At 44.6% G+C, this 20,942-nt stretch overlaps 1 protein-coding gene across 1 annotated transcript in view; it reads left to right on the top strand.

The window, feature by feature from the left end:
* LOC144820239 (melanopsin-like) overlaps window positions 1-20,942 on the top strand; it is a 992,733-nt gene that overhangs the window by 297,302 nt on the left and 674,489 nt on the right. Inside the window, exon 2 of the mRNA XM_078677835.1 lies at window positions 11,636-11,769. Within this exon, the coding sequence (XP_078533961.1) occupies window positions 11,636-11,769 (134 nt within the window). The remainder of the gene's footprint in view (window positions 1-11,635; window positions 11,770-20,942) is intronic.

Genomic DNA, 20,942 nt, shown 5'->3' with positions numbered 1-20,942 from the left:
GTAAAATACACACCAAAATACATAACACTAAATTAAACAACAATATTTTTGCTAAAGATATTAATTACTTCATTATTTTAAAAAACCATGGGCTAGATGTAGGTAATAGCAAATTACCGAATGGTAAATACCGAATTTTACCGATTTGGTATTTACTAATCGGTAATTGCTATGTAGGAAAAAAAATCGCTAAAAATACCGAATCTGTAAGATTCGGTAATTACCGATTCGGTAATTACCCAGTTAGTATTTGCCATTGATTCCTATGGACATTGAAACCCATAAGAATCAATAGCAAATACAGATTCGGTAATTACCGAATCCGTAAAAATACCGAATTTCCAACGGGGACAGGGTGTCACTTTGACACCCTGTTGCACCCCTGTTTCTGGCTTGTGTGCCATGTGACACACATACAAGCCCTTAGGGCATGTATATGTGTCACATGGCACAGGTGTACATGCACAGATGTGCATGTACACAGAAATTCGTAATTTACCACCCAATAGTTTTGGGTGGTAAATAACGAATTTCTAAGGGCCTGTGGCACTGTAAACTGTGCCACTTACATGTTGAATTACAGAATCGGTAAATTTACTGATTCTGTATTTTACCGAATCGGTAAATTTACCGATTCGGTAACTATACCGATTCTGTAATTTTCTAGCCCCCTACATTACAAAACCCAAATACCGGTCGGTAACGGCCGAAATCGGCCGTTACCGACCGGTATTTGGGCTCCTACATCTGCCCCATATTACTTACCTTCAACTCGATATTCTTGACAACGATATTCTGACTGTCGATATTTTTGTAGTCCGAGATTTTGGACTCGATATTACTGCTACTCGATATTATGTCTGTTCACTATTGGGGTTACAACATCTCGTGGAGTCCCCCACCCATGATAAGGGACACACCCTAGATCTGATTTGGACCACTCGGCCACCGGCTAATCTTACAGATATTAGACCTTGCAGTTGGCCCGACCATTACCTGATCAGTCTCTCGGTCCCATTGGCTAGTCGGCCCACGCACTTATCCCCGGAATGGAGGATTATATGAATGTGGAGCAAAATTGAAGCAGGCAGCCTTGGGGAAGCTCTGACAGATAATTCACTTGAGGAGAAACAGCCTGGGGACCTCGATCAGGAAAGTGAGCGGCTTACAAATAGGCTGAGGGAAGCCATCAATGAGGTGGCACCTATCAAGGGAAAGGGTGCCTCCTGGTTCACGGAGGAATTAAGGGGAAAGAAACAAGCCCTATGCCTGTATGAAAGGCAGTGGCGTAAATCGTATGACCCAGAGGCGCTCAAGGACTATAAAGTCAAGTCAGCCATTTACAAAAAAACTATTATTGCAAGAAAGGCAGAGTACTATAAGGCCAGGTTAGGGAGGCGGATAACACGCAGAAGGAGACATTTAGACTACTTAGTTGTTTTTAATATATTGAATCCTGAGGAAGGTGATTTCATTTGGTTCACTGTATATTGAATATAATTTGTTACATTAACATTGAAGAACGCAGAAAGGAATACTTTTTATACTGCTTTGCCATTCCCGGTCCTTTCTGGTTAACCTGGGTAGCTCTCTCTTTTTGAAGTATTTAGGGCCCACTACAGCACAGAGCTGATGATGTTATCAAAGCTGGATGAGCTCAGGCTTACGGCTGGCAAGAAGATGCCCTGCGCTTTAATTTTGCTAGACCTAACAGCCGCGTTTGACATGGTGAATCATGTCCAACTGCTAACTTGTATTCAGGATATGGGAATCGGTGGGGTGGTGCATAAATGGATCTCCTCCTTTGTGACGGATCGGGCAGAAAGGATCCAACTAGAAGACTGAGTGTCTAATAAAGGTGCACTGACCTGCGAAGTCCCGCAGGGTTCTGCACTGTCTCCACTTCTTTTTAACATTTATCTACAGCCATTGGTGGCAGCCATGGCTCCACTGAACTGTCAAGTGTTTAATTACATGAATGACACCCAATTGATCCTCCAAATTGACAGGTCCCCTCAAGCCCAATCTTGTGTACAAAGTATCCTTAGATATAAAGTTAACTGGATGATTGCCAACTCACTCAAAGTTAACCCTGATAAAACAGAGGAACTAGCTATCGCACAGGAGGTAACCCCTAGACCAACCTGTTCTGACCACAAGAGTTAGGTGCTACGCCCATACATGTATCAGCCGTAAAGAGCTTAGGCATCAAATTTGATGCTAAGCTCACATTGTCAATTCAAGTGTCCACGGCAGTTGGGACTTGTGTGGGCCTGCTGAGACAACTTAGGAAACTGCCATTTCTCCTTTCATTTTCAACCCTGCGCATGGTTGTGTCAGCACTGATTTTGTCCCGATTGGATTATGGCAATGCCCTGTAAATCGGGCTACCGGAGAAGCTGCTTGATAAGCTGCAACTAATAATGAACGAAGCAGCAAGATTGATTTTTAAACTCCCAAGACGCTCACATGCAGCACCACTGTTGCAGCAGCTGCACTGGCTCCCTATCAAGCAGCGAGCTTGGTTTAAGGGCCTCTGCATTGCTCATAAAGCTCTGTATGGGCAGGCACCAGAATACATCAAGGATCGCCCTAGGAGCTACATGCCAGGATGTAACCTCCGCTAGTCCGAGGCAGGCCTGCTGTTCTGTCCGCTATTCAATAAAACCACCATGGGCGGACGAGCCTTTTCAGTTTTGATTCCTCTCTTGTATAACAAGCTACCAGAAAGCCTACGTAGGGAAACCTCCCTCTTCCATTTAGGAAAAAGCTTAAAAGCCTATTGTTCACGGAGGCCTGGGAATAATACATGCTCTAACCAGGCGCACTGACAGATAACTGTTGGTAGGGTTTAGCCTCGCTCTCATAAGCGCGGAGAGACCACTGGTGATTATGCGCTATACAAATACCAATTAACATAATATACATGGGCCAGCCTTGGTCCACTGAAACAGTACCTTGGTTTGGGGTTGCATCGATGCCAAGGAAGATATGGGAGGAGCAAAGGATGCCATGCGTCAGCTTCCATCCTTGAGACGTAGGGATATGTCGGTTTTGTGCCGCACAAAGTCAGAGAAGTGTCAGGAATGAAGGTGATGCACAGTGCTGTCGGTGATGTGATGCACTTGAGCCTTCCATGAGCGGTGATGCGTCAGAGATGCGTCGCTTCCGAGCAGCACAATGGCATTGATGTGTGGATTTTGGAAGTTACAGTACCTTGTACCTACTTCCAAGGGTCCATGACTTGATTGACACCACTTGGCAGGGCATGACTCTCAGATGGCAGAGTCCAGGTGCTGGTAGTGTATGAATTGAAGTGTTTGATGTCCCTGAGACTTCCAGCAGGAGGCAAACATGCAAGCCCTTTGAGTGACTCCGAGTTCAAGTAGTGTAGGTGCAGTCCTTCTCACCCAGGAAAGGAGGGCAGCAGGCAGGTCAGCACAGCAGGAAAGCCATTCTTCTAGAGCAGCAGTCCAGCAGAGTGGAAGTCCTGCAGCAGCACAGTAGTCCTTATTCCTGGCAGTGTCTACAGGTCGAGAAGTGTACTGAGTTGGTGGTGCCAGAGTTCCAGTACTTTACCCAGTTGTGCCCTTGAAGTGGGGGAGACTTTAAAGAGGGACTTTTATATGAACCGAGGGACCCCCTTTCCTGCCCTGGCTCAAGACTCCCTACAGGGGGTTAAGCAGTCACTTGAGGGGAGAGGACACAGCCCATTCAAGTGTAAATGTGAGGCTGTGTGCAGCTTCTCCCTCCCCCCGCCCAGTATGGCCCCTCAGGATGTGAATGGCCCATCAGTCACACCTAAGCTCTCTTTGTATGTGGGTGTCTGGAGGGAATGCACAAGTCCCAGATTGCACCGATTCCAGGCATGTATTAGAGACAGACAGCAGGCATACAGGGCTTAACAGCAGAAAAATGGCAGCTTGCTAATAGTGACTTTTTATTGTAAATCATAAATCTAACTTTGCCATTAAAGAAGATTTATTATCACAAGTTTACAGGTACCAAACATGACAGATCTCTTCCTTCTCAATCAGGAATTATAACATATTCAATGTAATGAGAAATCCCCAATGACATCCTATGAGAGGGGTAGCCCTCACAGTAGTGAAAAACTAATTTGGGAGTTTTTCACTACCAGGACATCTAACATTTAAAAGTACATATAATCCCTTGTAGTTACACAGCACCCTGCCTTCAGGGCTACCTAGGGCCTACCTTAGGGGTGACTTATATGTAATTAAAGGGGAGTTTGAGGCTTGCAAAGGGGGTTTCAATGCTAAGTCGACAAGGCAGTAAAACTGCACACACATGCTCTGCAGTAGCAGGCCTAAGACATGTTTAAAGGGTTAGTTAAGTGGGTGGCACACACAGTGCTGCAGGCCAACTAGTGGGGGTGAGTGTTTGACATTGTTCAGCATTCTGTCCATTAATAGTTCTTTTTTCTGGACACATATAATGCACTTCACTAGGGACTTATAAGTAAATTAAATATGGCAAATGAAGAAAAACGAATGTCACCATGTTTAGGGGAGTGAGCACATGCTCTATAGCAATGACTAGCAGTGATAAAGTGCCCAGAGTCCTAAAACAAACAAAGCAGTTCAGCAAAAAGTGAGGAAAACTGGCAAAATGCTTTGGGGAAGACCACCATAAGGCTGTCATGGCTGACATCTGTCCCCCCAACTCAAAGTGGAGAGAGCTACCCAACCTCTTGGGAGTACTCAACACCAAGGAGGAAGAGCCTAGAGAGACCATCAGCATTGGTGTGACCTGTCCCAGATCTGTGTTCCACCGTAAAGTCAATTGCCTGTAGGGAGATGGACCACCTCAACAAAATTGTATTCTCACCCCTCATTTGTATTATCCACCTGATAATACATCTGATAATGTGGTCTGTCTGAATCTGGAACTGAGTCCCAAACAGGTATGGTCTTAACTTATTCAGTGCACAGATGGAAGTAACCTCCTAGAGATGAGAACTACAGGTTAGTCCTGGCCCTCTTCATTAGGTTGTGAAAATACTCTCCCTATGCCATGCTCTGAGGCATACGTTTGAACAATGAATTCCCTGGAAAGTCAGGGGCCTTGAGCACAGGGGCTGTGCACATGGTCTGCATTAGGGAGGCAAATGTTTCTGGCATGCCTCTGTCTATATCACCATTCTGGGTTGTTTCTTTGAGGTCAGCTCAGTCAAGGAGGCAACAATGGTGCCATACCCCTTGACAAACCTTTTGAGGTGTTGGGGTCTTCCAGGCCATGATGGTCTATTTTTAGGCCTGGAGGGGGTGCACCTACTGACTGCCTACCGATGTCCCCTGCACAGCACAGAACCCTGCCTTATCTGGCACTTATTAGCCCTTATAGTCAGGCCTGCATTTCGCAGGTCCTGAAGCACCTCCTACAGGTGAAAGAGGTGGTCCTACCAGCTGTTACTGAAGACAGATATGTTATCCAAGGAAGCAGCACTGAGGGCCACTATACCACGCAAAACCTGGTTCACCAGCCTCTGGAAGGTGGCAGGGGCATTCTTGAGTCCCAAGGGGATCACTCTAAATTGGTAGTGGCCCTCTGGATTGGAGAAGGTTGACCTCCCCTTGGCTCCTTCAGTTAGAGTAATCTGCCAGCATCCTGAAGTAAGGTAAAAGGTGCTCACAAACTGGGCAGCCCCTAATACATCAATCAGCTCCTCAGCCCGATGAATGGGATGAGCATCAGTCTTGGTGACAGAATTGTGCCTCCTGTAATCTACACAGAAGCTGGGTTCTGGTGTAGGGCCCGGTGGTGGGGCAGCTTTGGGTACCAGCACCACAGAGCTAAGCCAAGGGCTACTGGAGGGTTCATTCTCTTCCATCTCCAACATCTTGGACACTTCATCCTTCATTCTGTCCCTTTACTTTGTCTGACAGCCTATAGATTTTATTCTTGACAGGGAGGCTGCCTCCTGTGTCAATGCCAAGTGTACACTAGTGTGTAAGCCCAGGAAAGAGGGAAAACAGAGAGGATAATTGTCTCAACAACGGGTAACAGTCCCTCTGCTGTTCTGAAGTTAGAGAAGGGGAAAGGGTTACACCTTCCAAAGACCCACCCTCCTCTTTTGAGGATATGAGGTCAGAGAGTGGCTCACTCTCCTCTTCCTCCCCACCATCGGTCACGAACAACATGGTGACCTCAGACCTCTCAAAGGGGGGGTTTGAGACGGTTGAGGTGGAGAACCCTTAAGGCATGTCTGGGGGATCGTAAAATCCACCAAGTAGGTGGCCTCCCCTTCCTCAACAATCTCAAAGAGTCCAGTCCAACGGTCTTGGATGGACCTGGGCTCCACATGCTCCATCACCCACTCTTTCTGCACAGGCTGAAATTCCACAGTGGTAGCCTGCTGGTTGTACCACTGGTTCATCATCGATTGACTGGCTTCTAAGTTTTCAGACGCTTGCTTCTAAAACGTAGCTATCTGGTGCCGGAGGGTTCGAATGTAGCTAACCACATCCTGGGGAGGTTTCTTGGGTGCTTACTCCCACTCCTCCTTCACCAGACAGAGAGGTCCCCATATGGGAGGTCCAAACAGAAGCTCAAAGTTGCTTAAGCCAACCCCCTTCTTTGATATCGCTCTGTATGCAAAAAGTAGGCATGGCAAGAGGAAATCCCACTTATGCCTCAGAACCTTTCAACAGGCCCATTGGCTTGTGGATGGTAGGGTGTGGATAACTATAGGTAACGCCACACTCCTTCCACATTGACTGCATATAAACAGAAATTAAGTTGGAGCCCCTGTCAGACACCACTTCCTTGGGGAAACCCACTGGGGTGGAAGTCCCCGTTGGGGACCCAGCCACGGCAAGTACAGTTGTGGACCTCGAGGTATGGTACTGAGTATCTTGTGGGATGGTCCACCAGAACCAGGATAAACCTGTGACCAGAGGTTGCCTGGGGATCTATGGGCCTTACAATGTTGATGCCTACCCTCCAAAAGGGGGTGCTAATGACAGGGGGGGTTCAGCTTCTGTCCTGTTTTCCCAGTGGCCTGGTAGGTCAAGCAAGTCCTATAGAATCTACCAGAGGAAATCCTTATCAAGCCCAAGAAAAGTGGGGGACAAGACTGGCAAAGGTCTTGGCCTGCCCAGATGTCATGTCAGCAGTATCTCATGAGCCAGCCCCATTAGGAAGGTAGTGTAGGGGAATGACCAGTGCCCTTGTTGCCCCATGAACAAGTTCATTAGACAGGATATTTCCCTCCCAGTAGATGTGGTGACTAGCTGCCTGGGCCTTGGCCAGTTACCTCATGCTCTCCAGGGTTTGGCACTTTTGTGACTTGCGGATCTCCTCCCTGGTGGGCCCCCACTCCACGTGCCATCTAGCAAGTTCAGGTTGGTCACCAAGGGAGGCAATATCCTCCTCAGTGGGCGCCAGGACAACTTTATTTATTTATTTTATTTAAAGAGTTTTATATAGCGCTGGCTAGACCCGAAGGTATCAGAGCGCTTTACATGAGAATCAACATTGTAACAGAAAAAAGATCAACAATAACAAAGTACTTCAAAAAATAGGCAATAGAATTAGGAGAGGAGAGACAGGAGAGAGAAAAGTAGTGGAGGGGGCAGGGGAGGTGAGAACGGAAGGATAAGGGAAGAGACAACAAGGAGAGACGAAAGGAAGTCTGTCTAAAGACCGACTAGGTAGGTGACGACCAAGGAGGGAATCCATGGCCCATGGATGGGGTGCTACTGGCACCCCATCCACCTTAACTGGGAGATGGGAGATATTCAGGGACTGGTTTCCCGTGTCCCTTGCCCAGCCCTCTCTTGGTAGCTGCGTGGGCCATTTTACCAGGATCAAGACTTCCTTAACTTCCTTTCTGGAAGGCCATGGACTTGGTGGTTGCACACACCCACTCAGGTAACCCTAATATTTCCAGGTGTGACTTGAGTTCCACGTCCTTCTGAGTAGTGTGCTCCAGGTCATTACCCAACAAACAAGCCACAGGCTAGCCATCTGAGGCCTCCTCAGCACTCAAATGAAACAACAGCCACTGGATAGTGACCCTCATGGTTGTCAACTACTACAATCTGCTGGAATGTATTGGGTAAAATCTGCTATGGGGCCACCAGTTGACTCCTTCAAATTGTCAAACTGGTTCCTGTGTACCTCAGACCCTCAACACCTTGGCCATTATTGGTGACCAACTATATATACTTTGTAGTATTGGAAGACATGTGGACTTTAGGCACCATCTCCACAACAAACAAGCACATTACAGTGACCTCACTAACTCACTCCTCACTGACTGGGACAAACTCCTCCTCAAGCACTATACTTGCCACCCCTGGTCTCTTCCTCTAGTGGGAGGCTGTGCCCTCCTGGGACACTTGGGATCCCACTTGTTTACAAAGCACTCATAGCACTTGAGGGGTTTGTTCTGACTCTTGTCAGGAAGCTTTTTTCTGGTGGCCAGATTGAGAAGGAACCCTTTCCCTTGTGAACAGATTTGGGGGCCTTGAAATGACTCCTTTTTATCTGCCCTACTTCCTCTGGGGGGAACCCTGACCACCCTTTTGTAAGTCGCCCCCCCACCCACCCCCCTCAGTCTGAATGTAGTGTTAAACTGCCACATTGACTTGACATTAGAACCCCCCTTGCCAAGCCTTAAACTCCTGTTTTATTACATATATCAACCCTTAGGTAGCCCATATGGCAGGGCACTGTGTAATTAAAAGGTTGGATGTGTACCTTTAAGTTGTACATGTGGTAGTTACAAAGTCCTACATTTGTTTTTCACTACTGTGAGGCCCCCTCTCATAGGATAACATTGGGGATTCCTTATTACATTTAATAAGCTGTAATTTCCAATTGGTAGCTGGTGTTATGCTATGTTTGTTGTCTATGAAACTGTAATGATAACCCCTCTTTAATTGTAAGGTCAGACTTTTCATTACAGTTTTGAAAATGCCACTTGTAAAAAGTTGCAATTTTCCTGCTTAGCTCTTTTGTGCCTGTTGACTAGCATGGGTCACAGGACTGGGTGTAACTGACAGACTCTGTGAATTACTCCAGAACTGTCTCAAAATAGGTGTGCCTGAATGAGCCACCTGCTAGCCGGATGGGATAGAGTAGTGGAGCACAGCCCCACTTGCAACTGAATAGCCTGTGCTCTGCCTTCACGCAAAGTGCTTAATAAACTCAAATTGGCACTGCAGCCAGCTTGGGGCCAGGGCAGGGGCGTCAGGAAATTCCATGTACTTCAAAGTCACTGTCTAGAAGCTTCCCCACCTTTCAGAACCAGGGAGCCAGGGTTTAGAAAGGGGGCCTCAGACACCCACTGCTGGAGCTGTGGATACTCTACCAAGAAAAAGGACAGCTGTGCTGCTGAAATAACAGACACTCTGCTGAACTGCTGACTGTAGTGTCTTGAGGTAAAAGAACAGTGAAACTCTTTTAGTTTCAACTGTATACCGTAGGTCGGTAACATAAGTGTTGGAGGGATGAGTTGAAGGCAGGCTTAGAATGTGTAAAATTTCTCTCCATGTGCGGCATACTTATTTGTGAGTGCCTTGGATGGCAGATTGCTACACTGACCTGATACTGCCTTGCTGAATTACTGCCTTTATGCCCAACTGCCCTCTTGCTTTGGGAACAAAAACTGGACCTGCAACTGAATCTTGAACCCAGGGGTCCCAGAGCTAGTCTGCTGGCCTCTTGATCTAAGCCTCAGGGACATAAAAGGCTCCGCAGCATCCTGTACTGCCACATGGACCCAGCTGAAGTGAGTTCCTGACCCCAAGGGGTGCACATCAGGTCATGTACCCTTGGTGTGTATCAGCAAGCTGTTCTCAACCTTTTGGATGCTTTGTGACTGCAAACAGGCCTGTTCTTACTGAGACCTCACCACTCGTACTGTATTCAACGCAAAACTCCATGAGCCCGAACCTTCCCACTACAGCATTGATTGCTCACAGTGACCGGCCACACAAAGCCCCAGCAATGCCTGTTGGTGATGCCTGGCCTGCTCTTTACACTACTCCCGCAGTATCCTGCAACTCTTTCCCTTCTCCTCATGGCCCCCTCTAGTGTGAACAGGACTATTGCCAACAATTTGAAAAGGTAAAACTTCAGCAGGCCTAACCTGGTGACTGTAGCAAACCTTAGCTCCATCGCGATCGGCCTTAAATTGTAGCTTTGACCCAGCCCAATTCGCCCAGATATCCCTAATTTACAGTTTGTGCTATTTAATGGTATTTTCACTAAAATCATTAAAAATTCATAACTTTAGTTCTACTGATTGGATTTTTCTTGTTTTGGTGTCAAATCATTTATTATAATTTACTCTATTTTTCTAAATTGGTTTGGGTTTTTTCTTGCGTTGTTAATTCACTGTGTGAATAAAAACAGTTTGTGTGCTACATTAATACTCACTCATTGTCTTTAAGTTAAGCCTTACTTATTTTTGTGCCAAGCCAACCAGAGCGAAGCACAGATTAATTTAGTGACTTTTGTGGTTCACACTGCAAGGGATTGTGGCTGTTGTTTGACCAGGGCTCACACCCCAGTCAACCAATGACTCCGTTTCTAAAACTTTCCACCATGTTTACTTCAATGGTAATTGCAACGTGTAATTTGCTCACTTTGCGTCTATTCACAATTTTCAAATGTCTACTACATATTGTTAGCAAATAGATAATTTTGAATCGATATTTATAATTCATAATTGATTGGCATTATTTGCTGATGTGCTAATCGATTGTTTGTAACAATATATATCTTTCCCCCATTTTTTACTAAAGTAATGAGTAGGGGAGATTATAAACCTGAAAGATAGTGAGTGAATAACACCAAACATTCACCAAACAAGGCTGAAGTTAAAAAAAGATAGCTGGTTGAAAAATTAAATTGCTGAACCCGATTTTGAATATGCTGGAAAAGGGTGAGATATTTACTGCAACCGGTAGATATCATTACCTGGATGCTATAATAATTTCACATCTATTCCAGAACTGCCCACCTATTTGGAAGCTGTCCACCTTGGAGCAGTTTTACAGTGATACATTTTAGCATTTGTAGTTGACCGGCCAGTGTTATATTTAGCGAGCACCATTTTGGAATGTTATTGTGCATAGTGTATCACAGTTTTACTGCTCCAAGATACCAAAAACATTGCTACTAAACGTGGCAGCTATGTTAGAACTTTTAAACAACAATACACTAACTACCATACAATTCCAAGGTGGCTTTCCACTGCTTTGTTACATTTTATTTTTGTGTTGCAAGCATATGGCCTGCAAGTGTAGGTAGTGACGTTTTTTCCTTTCTGCTTTTATTCTTTCAATTTACCTTCCATATATTTGTTGAGTTTCTGTGTCTGTTTCATTGTGAATAGGTAAGTGGTTGAGTGCAGGAATGAGTCAGTGGGCAAATGCATGGAAGTATGAGTGCAAGTATGAGTGATAGAGTACATTTATGATAACTTATTAAGAGCCAAGAGACCCTTTCGGTTATTAACCAGACCTATTGGCCCTGCATTTCTAATGCTTTTTTTAAGCCAATGATACTCGTCAAAAAATGCTCATCAATCTGTATTCCTTTTCAATGATTTGACTCAAAGACAACTACATCTTAGTGATTTGCCCTATTTTTATTTTAGCAACAAGAGGCTGAGAACACCTCCAAACTACTTCATCATGAATTTAGCTGTCAGTGATTTCTTGATGTCAGCTTCTCAGGCTCCAGTTTGTTTTCTGAACAGTCTACACAAGAGTTGGATACTGGGGGAAGTAGGTATGTATAGTAAATTGCTGCTGTTTTACTCTTATCTCAGTGTCTTTCTGCTGGGTCGCTGGAGGGAAATTATATTTTTTGCTCTTGCTTGACTCTGCCAGTTAAAGAGAAATATATTTTCTTTCTTTCTTCAATGTGATTTATTTAGAAATAAACATGAAAGCAAAAAAAATACTATGTAACACATATGCAACTATCTTAAAAACAGCCATAATTAACACCTGTACGCATTAAAGGAAATGGTTCCATATAAACTGCTTAATAGAAATATTCTGAAAGTTCCTAATAAAACGGATAAGCACTCATAAGATAAATTCCTGTCTCTCCGTCTCCAGGCTCTCTGGAAAAAAAGTAGTAGTCCCAAAACTGAACACCGATGTTTGAACAATGTTTACAGAATATGCCACCTTACTACGCATTCTTTTTCCCCCGCAGGCAATTACAACTCGGTCGTTACAACAACCGTGTTGTAACAAAGCATACCACTACCCCGCAAGTCCTAACAACGACTTGCTGGGGGGGGGGGGCTGGATGTTGGAATAGTATAATTTACTATTCCAACTCCAGTCTGTGCAACAGTAGGGAAGGTGTTGGATTTTAAATCCAACATTTTCTGACCCCTCTGCAAGTCATTGTTCTGACTTGCGGAGTAATGGTATGCGTTGTTACAACACAGTTGTTGTAATTGCCTGCATGGAAAAGGATTCGTATTAAACAATTTCAATGCATCACTCCTAATCCATACCTCCTGCTATAATGCAATAGATTCAACCAATGAATTTCTAGCTTTACATAATGATGAGATGGATATAAACATTAATTATACATTCACTCCGACCAATATTACAGTCACAGAGTGCTCTGTATGTCATCTAGATCTTAAATTTAATAGGGTAAAATCTCCAATCTAGATAAACGGGGTGCGCTAAAGGGAGTATTAACTCCATCCAGATAGGCTCCCAATGATATGACTGTGTTACATAGTTAGTAAGAACCACCCAGAAAGGTACTTAAAAGAAATCATACTCCTCAATTTCAATCTTCTCTCAATTTTTCACTAACTGCTCTGAGGAACCCCCGTATTATTACTCAGGTTCAGACCACAGACTACGGTAACCCAAGCATATCAGAATGTTTCCTGTGTGGGACAAAAAAGGGTTGTCTTCCAACATCTCTCAGTCTCAAAATAAAGTCTCAAAATAAACGGGTATTTGAAGATTCTGAAAAGCAGGTTGATCAGCGAGTTAAATTCTTGTGAAGTTTAATGTGACTTGAAGACCACTACTTGTAGCCCAGCAAAGCCAAATTTCCCGTTCATCATTCTGATAAATTACATAATAGTAACGGAGAAACAAAAGACGTTGAGCGGTCAAACTCTAAAAGTGTGAGCAAACTTCAAAGCCTCAATCATGTAAAGAGGGTGATGGATGGGTGGTATCCAAACATAAACTGGTGAGAAAAAGAAAAAGCCCTGTGTGTGTACCTCTGTGCTCAATCCCTGCAACTGTAGCACCAAGGTCCATAACTTCTACTGAATACCAGAAAGAAACTGTTTGCAATATGATAAAGACTATGCGTGAACAAAGTTAGAACAAAATACCATTGGGAGAAAAGGAGGCTTATTATGTATTTCAGAGGCTTTATGGGTGCAAATTGATCTGTAATATTAAGTTCTCTTCAACACAGTCAGTATAAGTTGCTTCTTGATCACTGACATCATAGCCTGATGGCTTCTAGTTAGGCTAGCAGTCACTCAGTCATGCCCAGCACTCGTTGATCAATGAGAACACATTGCATTATGCGATCATGGTCCTTTATGATGAAACTGGAGTGAGGTAAACAGATCATGGTGATACCCATGTTGAAGCTGCAAATAATTGCACTGCAAGCTGCAGCATTCAATAGTACAATAAAGGATGGGATAACAGACTTCTTTCAGTCAATGAAGGCTCAGTGTAAAACACGCCCATCGAAAGGAAAGCTTTGAAAGCAGTTTTTCATATGATCTATATTAAGTCCTTGTATACAGCAAAACTGGTACTGGGACAGCAATTGAAGAAACTCGAGGAGACCCAAAAAGACCTCCTGGGAGATCCATAGGTGTTACTCCAGAAGCAACAAGCTAGAACCAAATATTCGGAACAGAGAGCATGAGATATCTCAAAGACAGGGGCTATTTAACAAGTCAGCATATAGAGAGGGGGGCTTGGTGACTCTCTTCATTGAAACCCTGAAAACCAATCAGTGAGATTTACACTGACAGGGGCAAGATCTTGCACTTGCAGCCAGTGATGCAACACAGTCCCCTGAAGCCCCATGTGGTGCAGGGGGCAAAGAGATCCTCCAGGTGTGGTATATAAATAAATAATACCGGATCTAGGTTTGACTGGACATAGCAATAACAGATAGCTCAATAAATAAGAGTCAAGATTCGAGGTAGTAGGAGTTTGCAGGTTTAATACAGCATAAAGGACAGGAACAGGACAACCTGCACAGGAATAGGATGGCAGCGCTGCCTGGGACAGGATTGGACTGGCGTAAGGGAATGGGTAACATTTAATAACAGTGCACAAGCATATATACTAAAACAGTTGCATTACAGTGAATACAGTAGGCGGAGCAGTGGGTGTGGTCAATAGCAGTCGCGAAAGATAAGGGTGAATGTAGGTGTAACAAGAGGCGTATACATAGACATGTGATGTAAACGTAACAGAATATGTCATAAATGGGGCGGAAACATGGAGGGGGCTACCTAAGGAGCCGGGACCTCTGACCTAATGGTGCGCGCAAACTGACAATGACGTGTTACTAGGAGAAGCTGGGGGCTATGAACTCTGTGCTAGGAGTAGAGACTGGAGTCTGGAGAGTCAGGGCGACATGTACCTAAATCCTATCTAGTATCTAATGTTTAGAGAACATGTTGATATAAACTAAGAATCAGGAGGGGAGAGGCTAACAGACTCTAAGACTGGAGCATGCATTATTCTACATGTAGTGCGTGTTGAGGAATATTAAATGACCATTAATACAGTATTTCTCTTACATGGAGACGTAAAGGCTAGACAATGACGGAAACTATTGATGCGATTCAGTAGCTTAGGAATGCAGAGAAGGAGGGCTGGACTGATAACTAGAATCATAACATACTCTTGGCAGACTCGTAGGCAGAGCCAGGCCGAGCCGGGCACTGTGAGGCAGGAAGTAAGTGAAGGGTCGAGGATACAGGTGGGGGCTGCATCGCTCCTCAGCGAGGGTTCAGGAGACAGGAGCTGAATCTGGTGTCCGGGCCCTTTTGAGGCCTAGAAACGGGGACTTTATAGTGAAATAACGTGCACACTGAGAAACGTGGCAATGTAACCTTACATAGGCCTAATACTCGTAGCTTTCACGAGAACTGGGAACTGGCATACTAGGGATGGACACAACTGTAATTGCGTCTTTAATCGAACATGGGGGATACATATGCATATTTAATCATGCACATATAACATAAGATGGGGAACACGTAGGGACACAGAACATGGCAAAATTTACTTTTCCACATTCCCTCCTTGTCACTACGTTTCCATCAGGAAACATCAATATTCATGATACCATCTATCATTTCATACAGTATCATTTGCTCGTCTCGAATTTTCTTGGAACGGGATTTAGGACGGGACTTGGGACTAGGAATACAAGAGGTAGCACAAATGCCACAAATCGCAGGGCCACATTGTATACAGAGGCAGCAACTGAATATGATCGCTACTGCAATACCTAGAAATAACAATACTTTCCATCCCCAGGCAGAAATTATACTCCAGAACCAACCGGACCATGTCCAGGTGCCTGGATTTTGGTGTAACATATGGGCAATATTATGGAGTCTGGTAATAGCTGAATAAACAGACGGCGCGTTATTAGGAATGAAAATGCAGCAACTAGATCCGATGACTCTACATGCCCCGCCCCTATCGGCCAGTATGACGTCAAGGACGAGACGATTCTGGAGCACGACAATTCTCATAAAGGATTGCTCTTCGGTTAAGTTACCTAGAGCAGAGGTAGTCTCAATCACTACTGCTTCAAGGGTTCTCGTTAATCTACGTATCAGTTTACTATTCACGACAGTACCTAAATAGGGGAAGACACCTTTATTGATATCTATGTATTGTTCTAGAGCAGTTTCAGTATAATCGACAATCGGGAGGTCTCTCTTGTGTCTGATATGTACTAGGTGGGAATTCCTATGATAGTCAGGTGGGGCTAGGAAAACTGGTGGCAGTAGGAAGGCAATGTAACAGGTACCCTCCCAATCGAGGGGCAGACGAACATATGCGGTCTGACCACAAACAAAATAAGAATGACGTGAAGCTTTGAAAATAGATTTCCTACTGTCACTATACTTGACAATAGTAGTACAATCACTATGTCCTACACGTACGGAACCATTCTTTCGGACACATAATTCACCTTTGACTGGTAATACTGACATAGAGGGTAAGTCTGGAGTAGTATCAGACTGAACATTCAGGACCATAAAATTCGAAGAATAATTACCTAAATTATAAACTTCATTTTCTAGATCTAACCCTGTTCTGTGGGGAAGACCTTGCTTGTCTGGGAAACATGTACTGTTAAGAAAAGACATATCTGTTGAGGATGACGTTAACGTGGACCATGCTCCACACGAACCATTATGTGAAAATGGATAAGGAAAGAGTGGCAGAACTCCCTTCGGTGTCTGGAAAGGGGGGAGTCGACCACACACCCAACAATTAGTGGCATTGCTGGTCTGGTGTGAATAATGTAACATGCGGATAAAGGAATTATTACGCATAGCAAGACGATAAGATAGTTCATGAGGAGGTAGATCACTAAACGTGTGCTCTACTGTAGCATTAGCAGACTTATTTACATGAGAAACTGGAAAATACAAATAAAATGCATAACATGTGCAGGTAATCATAAGGCTGAGATATAGCAGAAAACATAAAATAATAGTGCAACTTTTAGAGTTCTCACTAACTCTCTCACTATGGGGGTCTATTATATACATGTCAGAAACCGGTCTAACCGTTTCACCTAGGGGAGGACTTAGACAATCAAACTGGCTGACTTATTTTACTAGACCTTAATTTTTGCTTATACTCCTGCTGCGGAGTTTTCTCTAACAGGGAGGAATCTGTATCATTGTCTTTTGCGGGACAGTCCTTAAGAATAGTACTTTGGCAATCCTTAAAATCCTCGGAAATGTTCTTTGAAACAGTCTTTAGTCCGTAAAATCTTTTCACATGAGACAGGTGGACCCAGCCCTTCCTGCCTTCCAGCTTGACGGCAGTACGGGTGGCCAGGAGGACCTGTCTGGGTTCCTTCCAGCGAGGCTCCAGCGGACTTGAACGATCAAAGTTCCTCACAAGAACCAAACATCCGGGAACGATTTCATGCGGTGCCACCTCGGTATTGTCTGGAAATGCGGCGGCAACCTGTGAACGACAAGAGTGTAGGGCAGACATCAAGGAAGCTAGGTAATCTGTCAGCATATTACTTGAAACATCTGTAATACTTCGGGGTCTAGGTGTACCCCACATATTAGGGGGGCGGCCGAATACGACCTCGTACGGGGACAGACCTGATCTGGAATGTGCGACCATGCGCATATAAAACAAAGCGACTGGCAGAGCTACTAGCCAGTCCACACCTTTCTCTTTACATATTTTGGCGATGCGGATTTTCAGGGTCTGGTTATGTCTCTCTACGAGACCGGCTGCTTCAGGATGGCGTACACAATGGAACTTCCACTGGTACCCTAACAAAAGGGAAACATGTTTCATGAGCTCAGATGAGAATGGCTGGCCGTTATCAGAATGTACGACCCTAGGGAGTCCATAACGGGGGAAGAATTCACGAACCAACTGCTTGGCAGTGGTCGTGGCTGTGTAATCTGGAACTGGATATGCTTCTGTCCACCTGGACAAAGCGCATACAACTACAAGGACATACTTGAAACCTCGACATCGCTCCATCTGAATATAATCCATCTGGAGGACTTCAAAAGGGTGGTCAGGGGGCTGGAATCCACCTTGTTCCACCGGGACACTTTTACCTGGATTAAACTGGCAACATATCATACAGGTACGGACTTTCTGCTTGGCTGCAGCTCGTAAATGCTTGTTGAACCAAATGTTCTGGATACTATCTAACATAGCTTTTTCTCCTAAATGTGCTGGACTATGTGCGGTATTGATAATGACTTGAACCATAGAGTCGGGGAGAAACCATGTGGCTTTTCCCTTCGTTACCCATCCCTGATCTGTCTGGACCCCTCCTTGTTCGGACCATTTCTTGATTTCATCGGGAGTAGCATGTAACTGGATATCTATGACATCTTGAGTAGGGTCCTTAACTGTCATACATGTAGTCGGATCTGGAGTATGTGTCTGTGTCGGATTAACTGAAACGTCTGGAGTCTGTGCTGTAAGCTTGGCTGTGCGATCTGCTAGATCATTACCTTGAGAAATAGTATCAGTAACTTTCGTATGTGCTTTGCATTTCATGATAGCAATAGATGTTGGTAAGTGTATGGCATCTAACAGAGCTTGAATAAGGAGGCCATGCTGAATCTTGGTTCCATGAGAAGTCATGAAACCTCTCTCCTGCCAGAGCACTCCAAAGTCGTGTACGACTCCGAATGCGTAACGTGAATCTGTGTAAACATTGACTTTCAGGTTCTTGGCGTGTATGCAGGCTTGGGTCAGAGCAACTAGCTCTGCTGCTTGAGCAGACAGGGTGTCAATACGGTGTGTTTCTATAACTTCAGTGTCTGTAGTCACTGCATACGCGGCTACTAGTTCTCCTGTACTTGTTCTCATACATGAACCATCCACATAAAGTGTCAGGTCGGGATCTGGTAATGGAATATCTGTCAGATCTTGTCTTGGCTTAGTCATAGTATTAACTACTTCCACACAGTCATGTGTGGCAGGATTTGAAGTAACTGACGGTAACAGGGTAGCAGGATTTAAAACGTTGCAGCGTCTGATTTCTATGTGTGGCTGGAACAGTGTCAATTCATAACCTGTTAAACGTGCAATTGTCAAGTGCTGAGTCTGTGTTCGGTTTAAAAGAACTTCCACGGAGTGTGGAACTTGTACTGTCAAGGAGTGTCCTAATACTATGGAATCACTTTGTCTGATAGCTAGTGCTGTGGCTGCAACTGACTTGAGGCACGCAGGCAGAGCCTAGGCTACAGGATCTAATGTGCTTGAGAAGTAAGCACAAGGCTTGTACTGTCCTGCTTGATCTTGTGTGAGAACAGATAATGCTGTACCTTCACGTTCTGTGACGAAAAGTGTAAAAGGCTTACTGTAGTTCGGTGTAGCTAGAACTGGAGCTTGGCATAAGGCTTTCTTTAACTCATTGAAACTAAGTGTATGTTCAGATGTCCAAGGGAGGACAGTCGATACGGCTGCCTCCTGTGTCGTTAACTGTATCAGTGGCTTGGCTAGGAATGCATACTGAGGAATCCATTGTCTGCAGTAAGAAGTAAGGCCGATAAAAGCACGTACCTCCTTCTGGGTCTTGGGCTGAGGAAGACTCGCTATTAACTGGATACGGTCAGGTGTCAACTGCCTACCCCTCTTGGACAGTAAGTGGCCTAAATAGATCACTTGCTGGACACAGAATTGAAGCTTTGAAGGGGACACCTTGTGCCCCATCTCTGCTAAAAAATACAAGACTGTAAGTGATGCTCGCTCGCAAGCACGTTCAGAACGGGCTGTGATCAGTAGATCATCGACATACTGGAGCAGGGCAGTGTCAGTTGGCATGTGAATGTTGTCTAGTTGTCTCTTAAGTGCTTGACTGTAAATACTAGGACTTTCCGTGAAACCTTGAGGAGCTCGTGTGAACATATAGCTCCTTCCATTTAAACAAAATCCGAAAAGAAACTGGCTGTCTGGATGAATGGGGACACTGAAAAACGCGTTCTTGAGGTCTATGACTGTAAAAAATGAGGCTTCGGAATCAATGGCTGTCAATAGGGAAGAGATATCTGGGACAACTGGGTACTGGGGAATAATACATTTATTAAGTTCTCGAAGGTCAATCACTAATCGATATACTGGGGGTGCATTTGGATCAGTACGTTTCATGACTGGAATGATCGGAGAATTACATACATTGGAGTCAGTTTCCACAACTACTCCTTGAGCGATGAGCTCGTCAATAATTTTGGATAAGGCTGCTACAGCCTCAGGTGGCAATCTGTACTGTCTGATTCGTGGTAACACTACACCTGGTTTGAGAGTCACACGATGGGGTGTGATTTGCATATAACCTACATCAGTTGGACCTTGCGCCCATAGATGCTGCGGAACATTAGACAATCTTGGATCAAAATCTCGTAATACATAGTGACCCTTGAAGTCACGTAGAAACAGTCGTATTCCTTCTGGGGAGCAGCAAATAACTGCACCTAATTCTTTCAGTGTTTTAATACCTAACAGATTTTCTGGACACGACTTCGTAAGTAACAGATCAGTAGTGCGGGACAATGGACCTACTTCTAGAGTAACTGGCTTAGATATCTCGTTTACAATAGGCTTTCCTGAAAATCCAAGGGAAACATTTCTAGAGCCTGAGAGCGGAGCCCCTGGAACTTCGGCGTGACTGATGGTGGTCCTACTTGCCCCTGTATCAATCAGAAACTTTCTGTCTTTCCCTAATACTTGACTATGAACATAGGGACCCTCTTGATCTACAGGTATCTCGATGAGAGGCAAGCCTACCTCCCTCTCTAGGCTGTTTCATGAGTATGGCTGATACTCTGGATACTCGGACTGTGCATACTGGTACATCTGCTGTGTAACATGCTGTGTTGCAGCAATAGGCTGCGGTGCTGGAACTGTCTGTTGTGCATTCTGTGGCTGAGAAGTCTGTGAAACTTGTTCTTGTCTAGGCGGACGTGGTCTTTCTTTAGTCTTACCAGTAGCTATGTTGTGTTTCAGAACTGCACACTCGTTTATAAAATGACCTGGCTGTTTACAATAATTGCAGGTCCCTTTAACGGGAACTGCAGGATGACTGGCTTGATTCGGACCCCTCTTCTGACTGTCTTGAGGAACAGATTGTGCAACTAGTACTTTCATTTTCGTGTCTTTCATACGTTTTCTTTCATGATCTTGCTCTTC

The sequence above is a fragment of the Lissotriton helveticus genome, chromosome 2_1 (genome assembly GCF_964261635.1).
Source record: "Lissotriton helveticus chromosome 2_1, aLisHel1.1, whole genome shotgun sequence".
NCBI classification, from domain to species: domain Eukaryota; kingdom Metazoa; phylum Chordata; class Amphibia; order Caudata; family Salamandridae; genus Lissotriton; species Lissotriton helveticus.
This window is presented reverse-complemented; position numbering and strand designations above follow the sequence as displayed.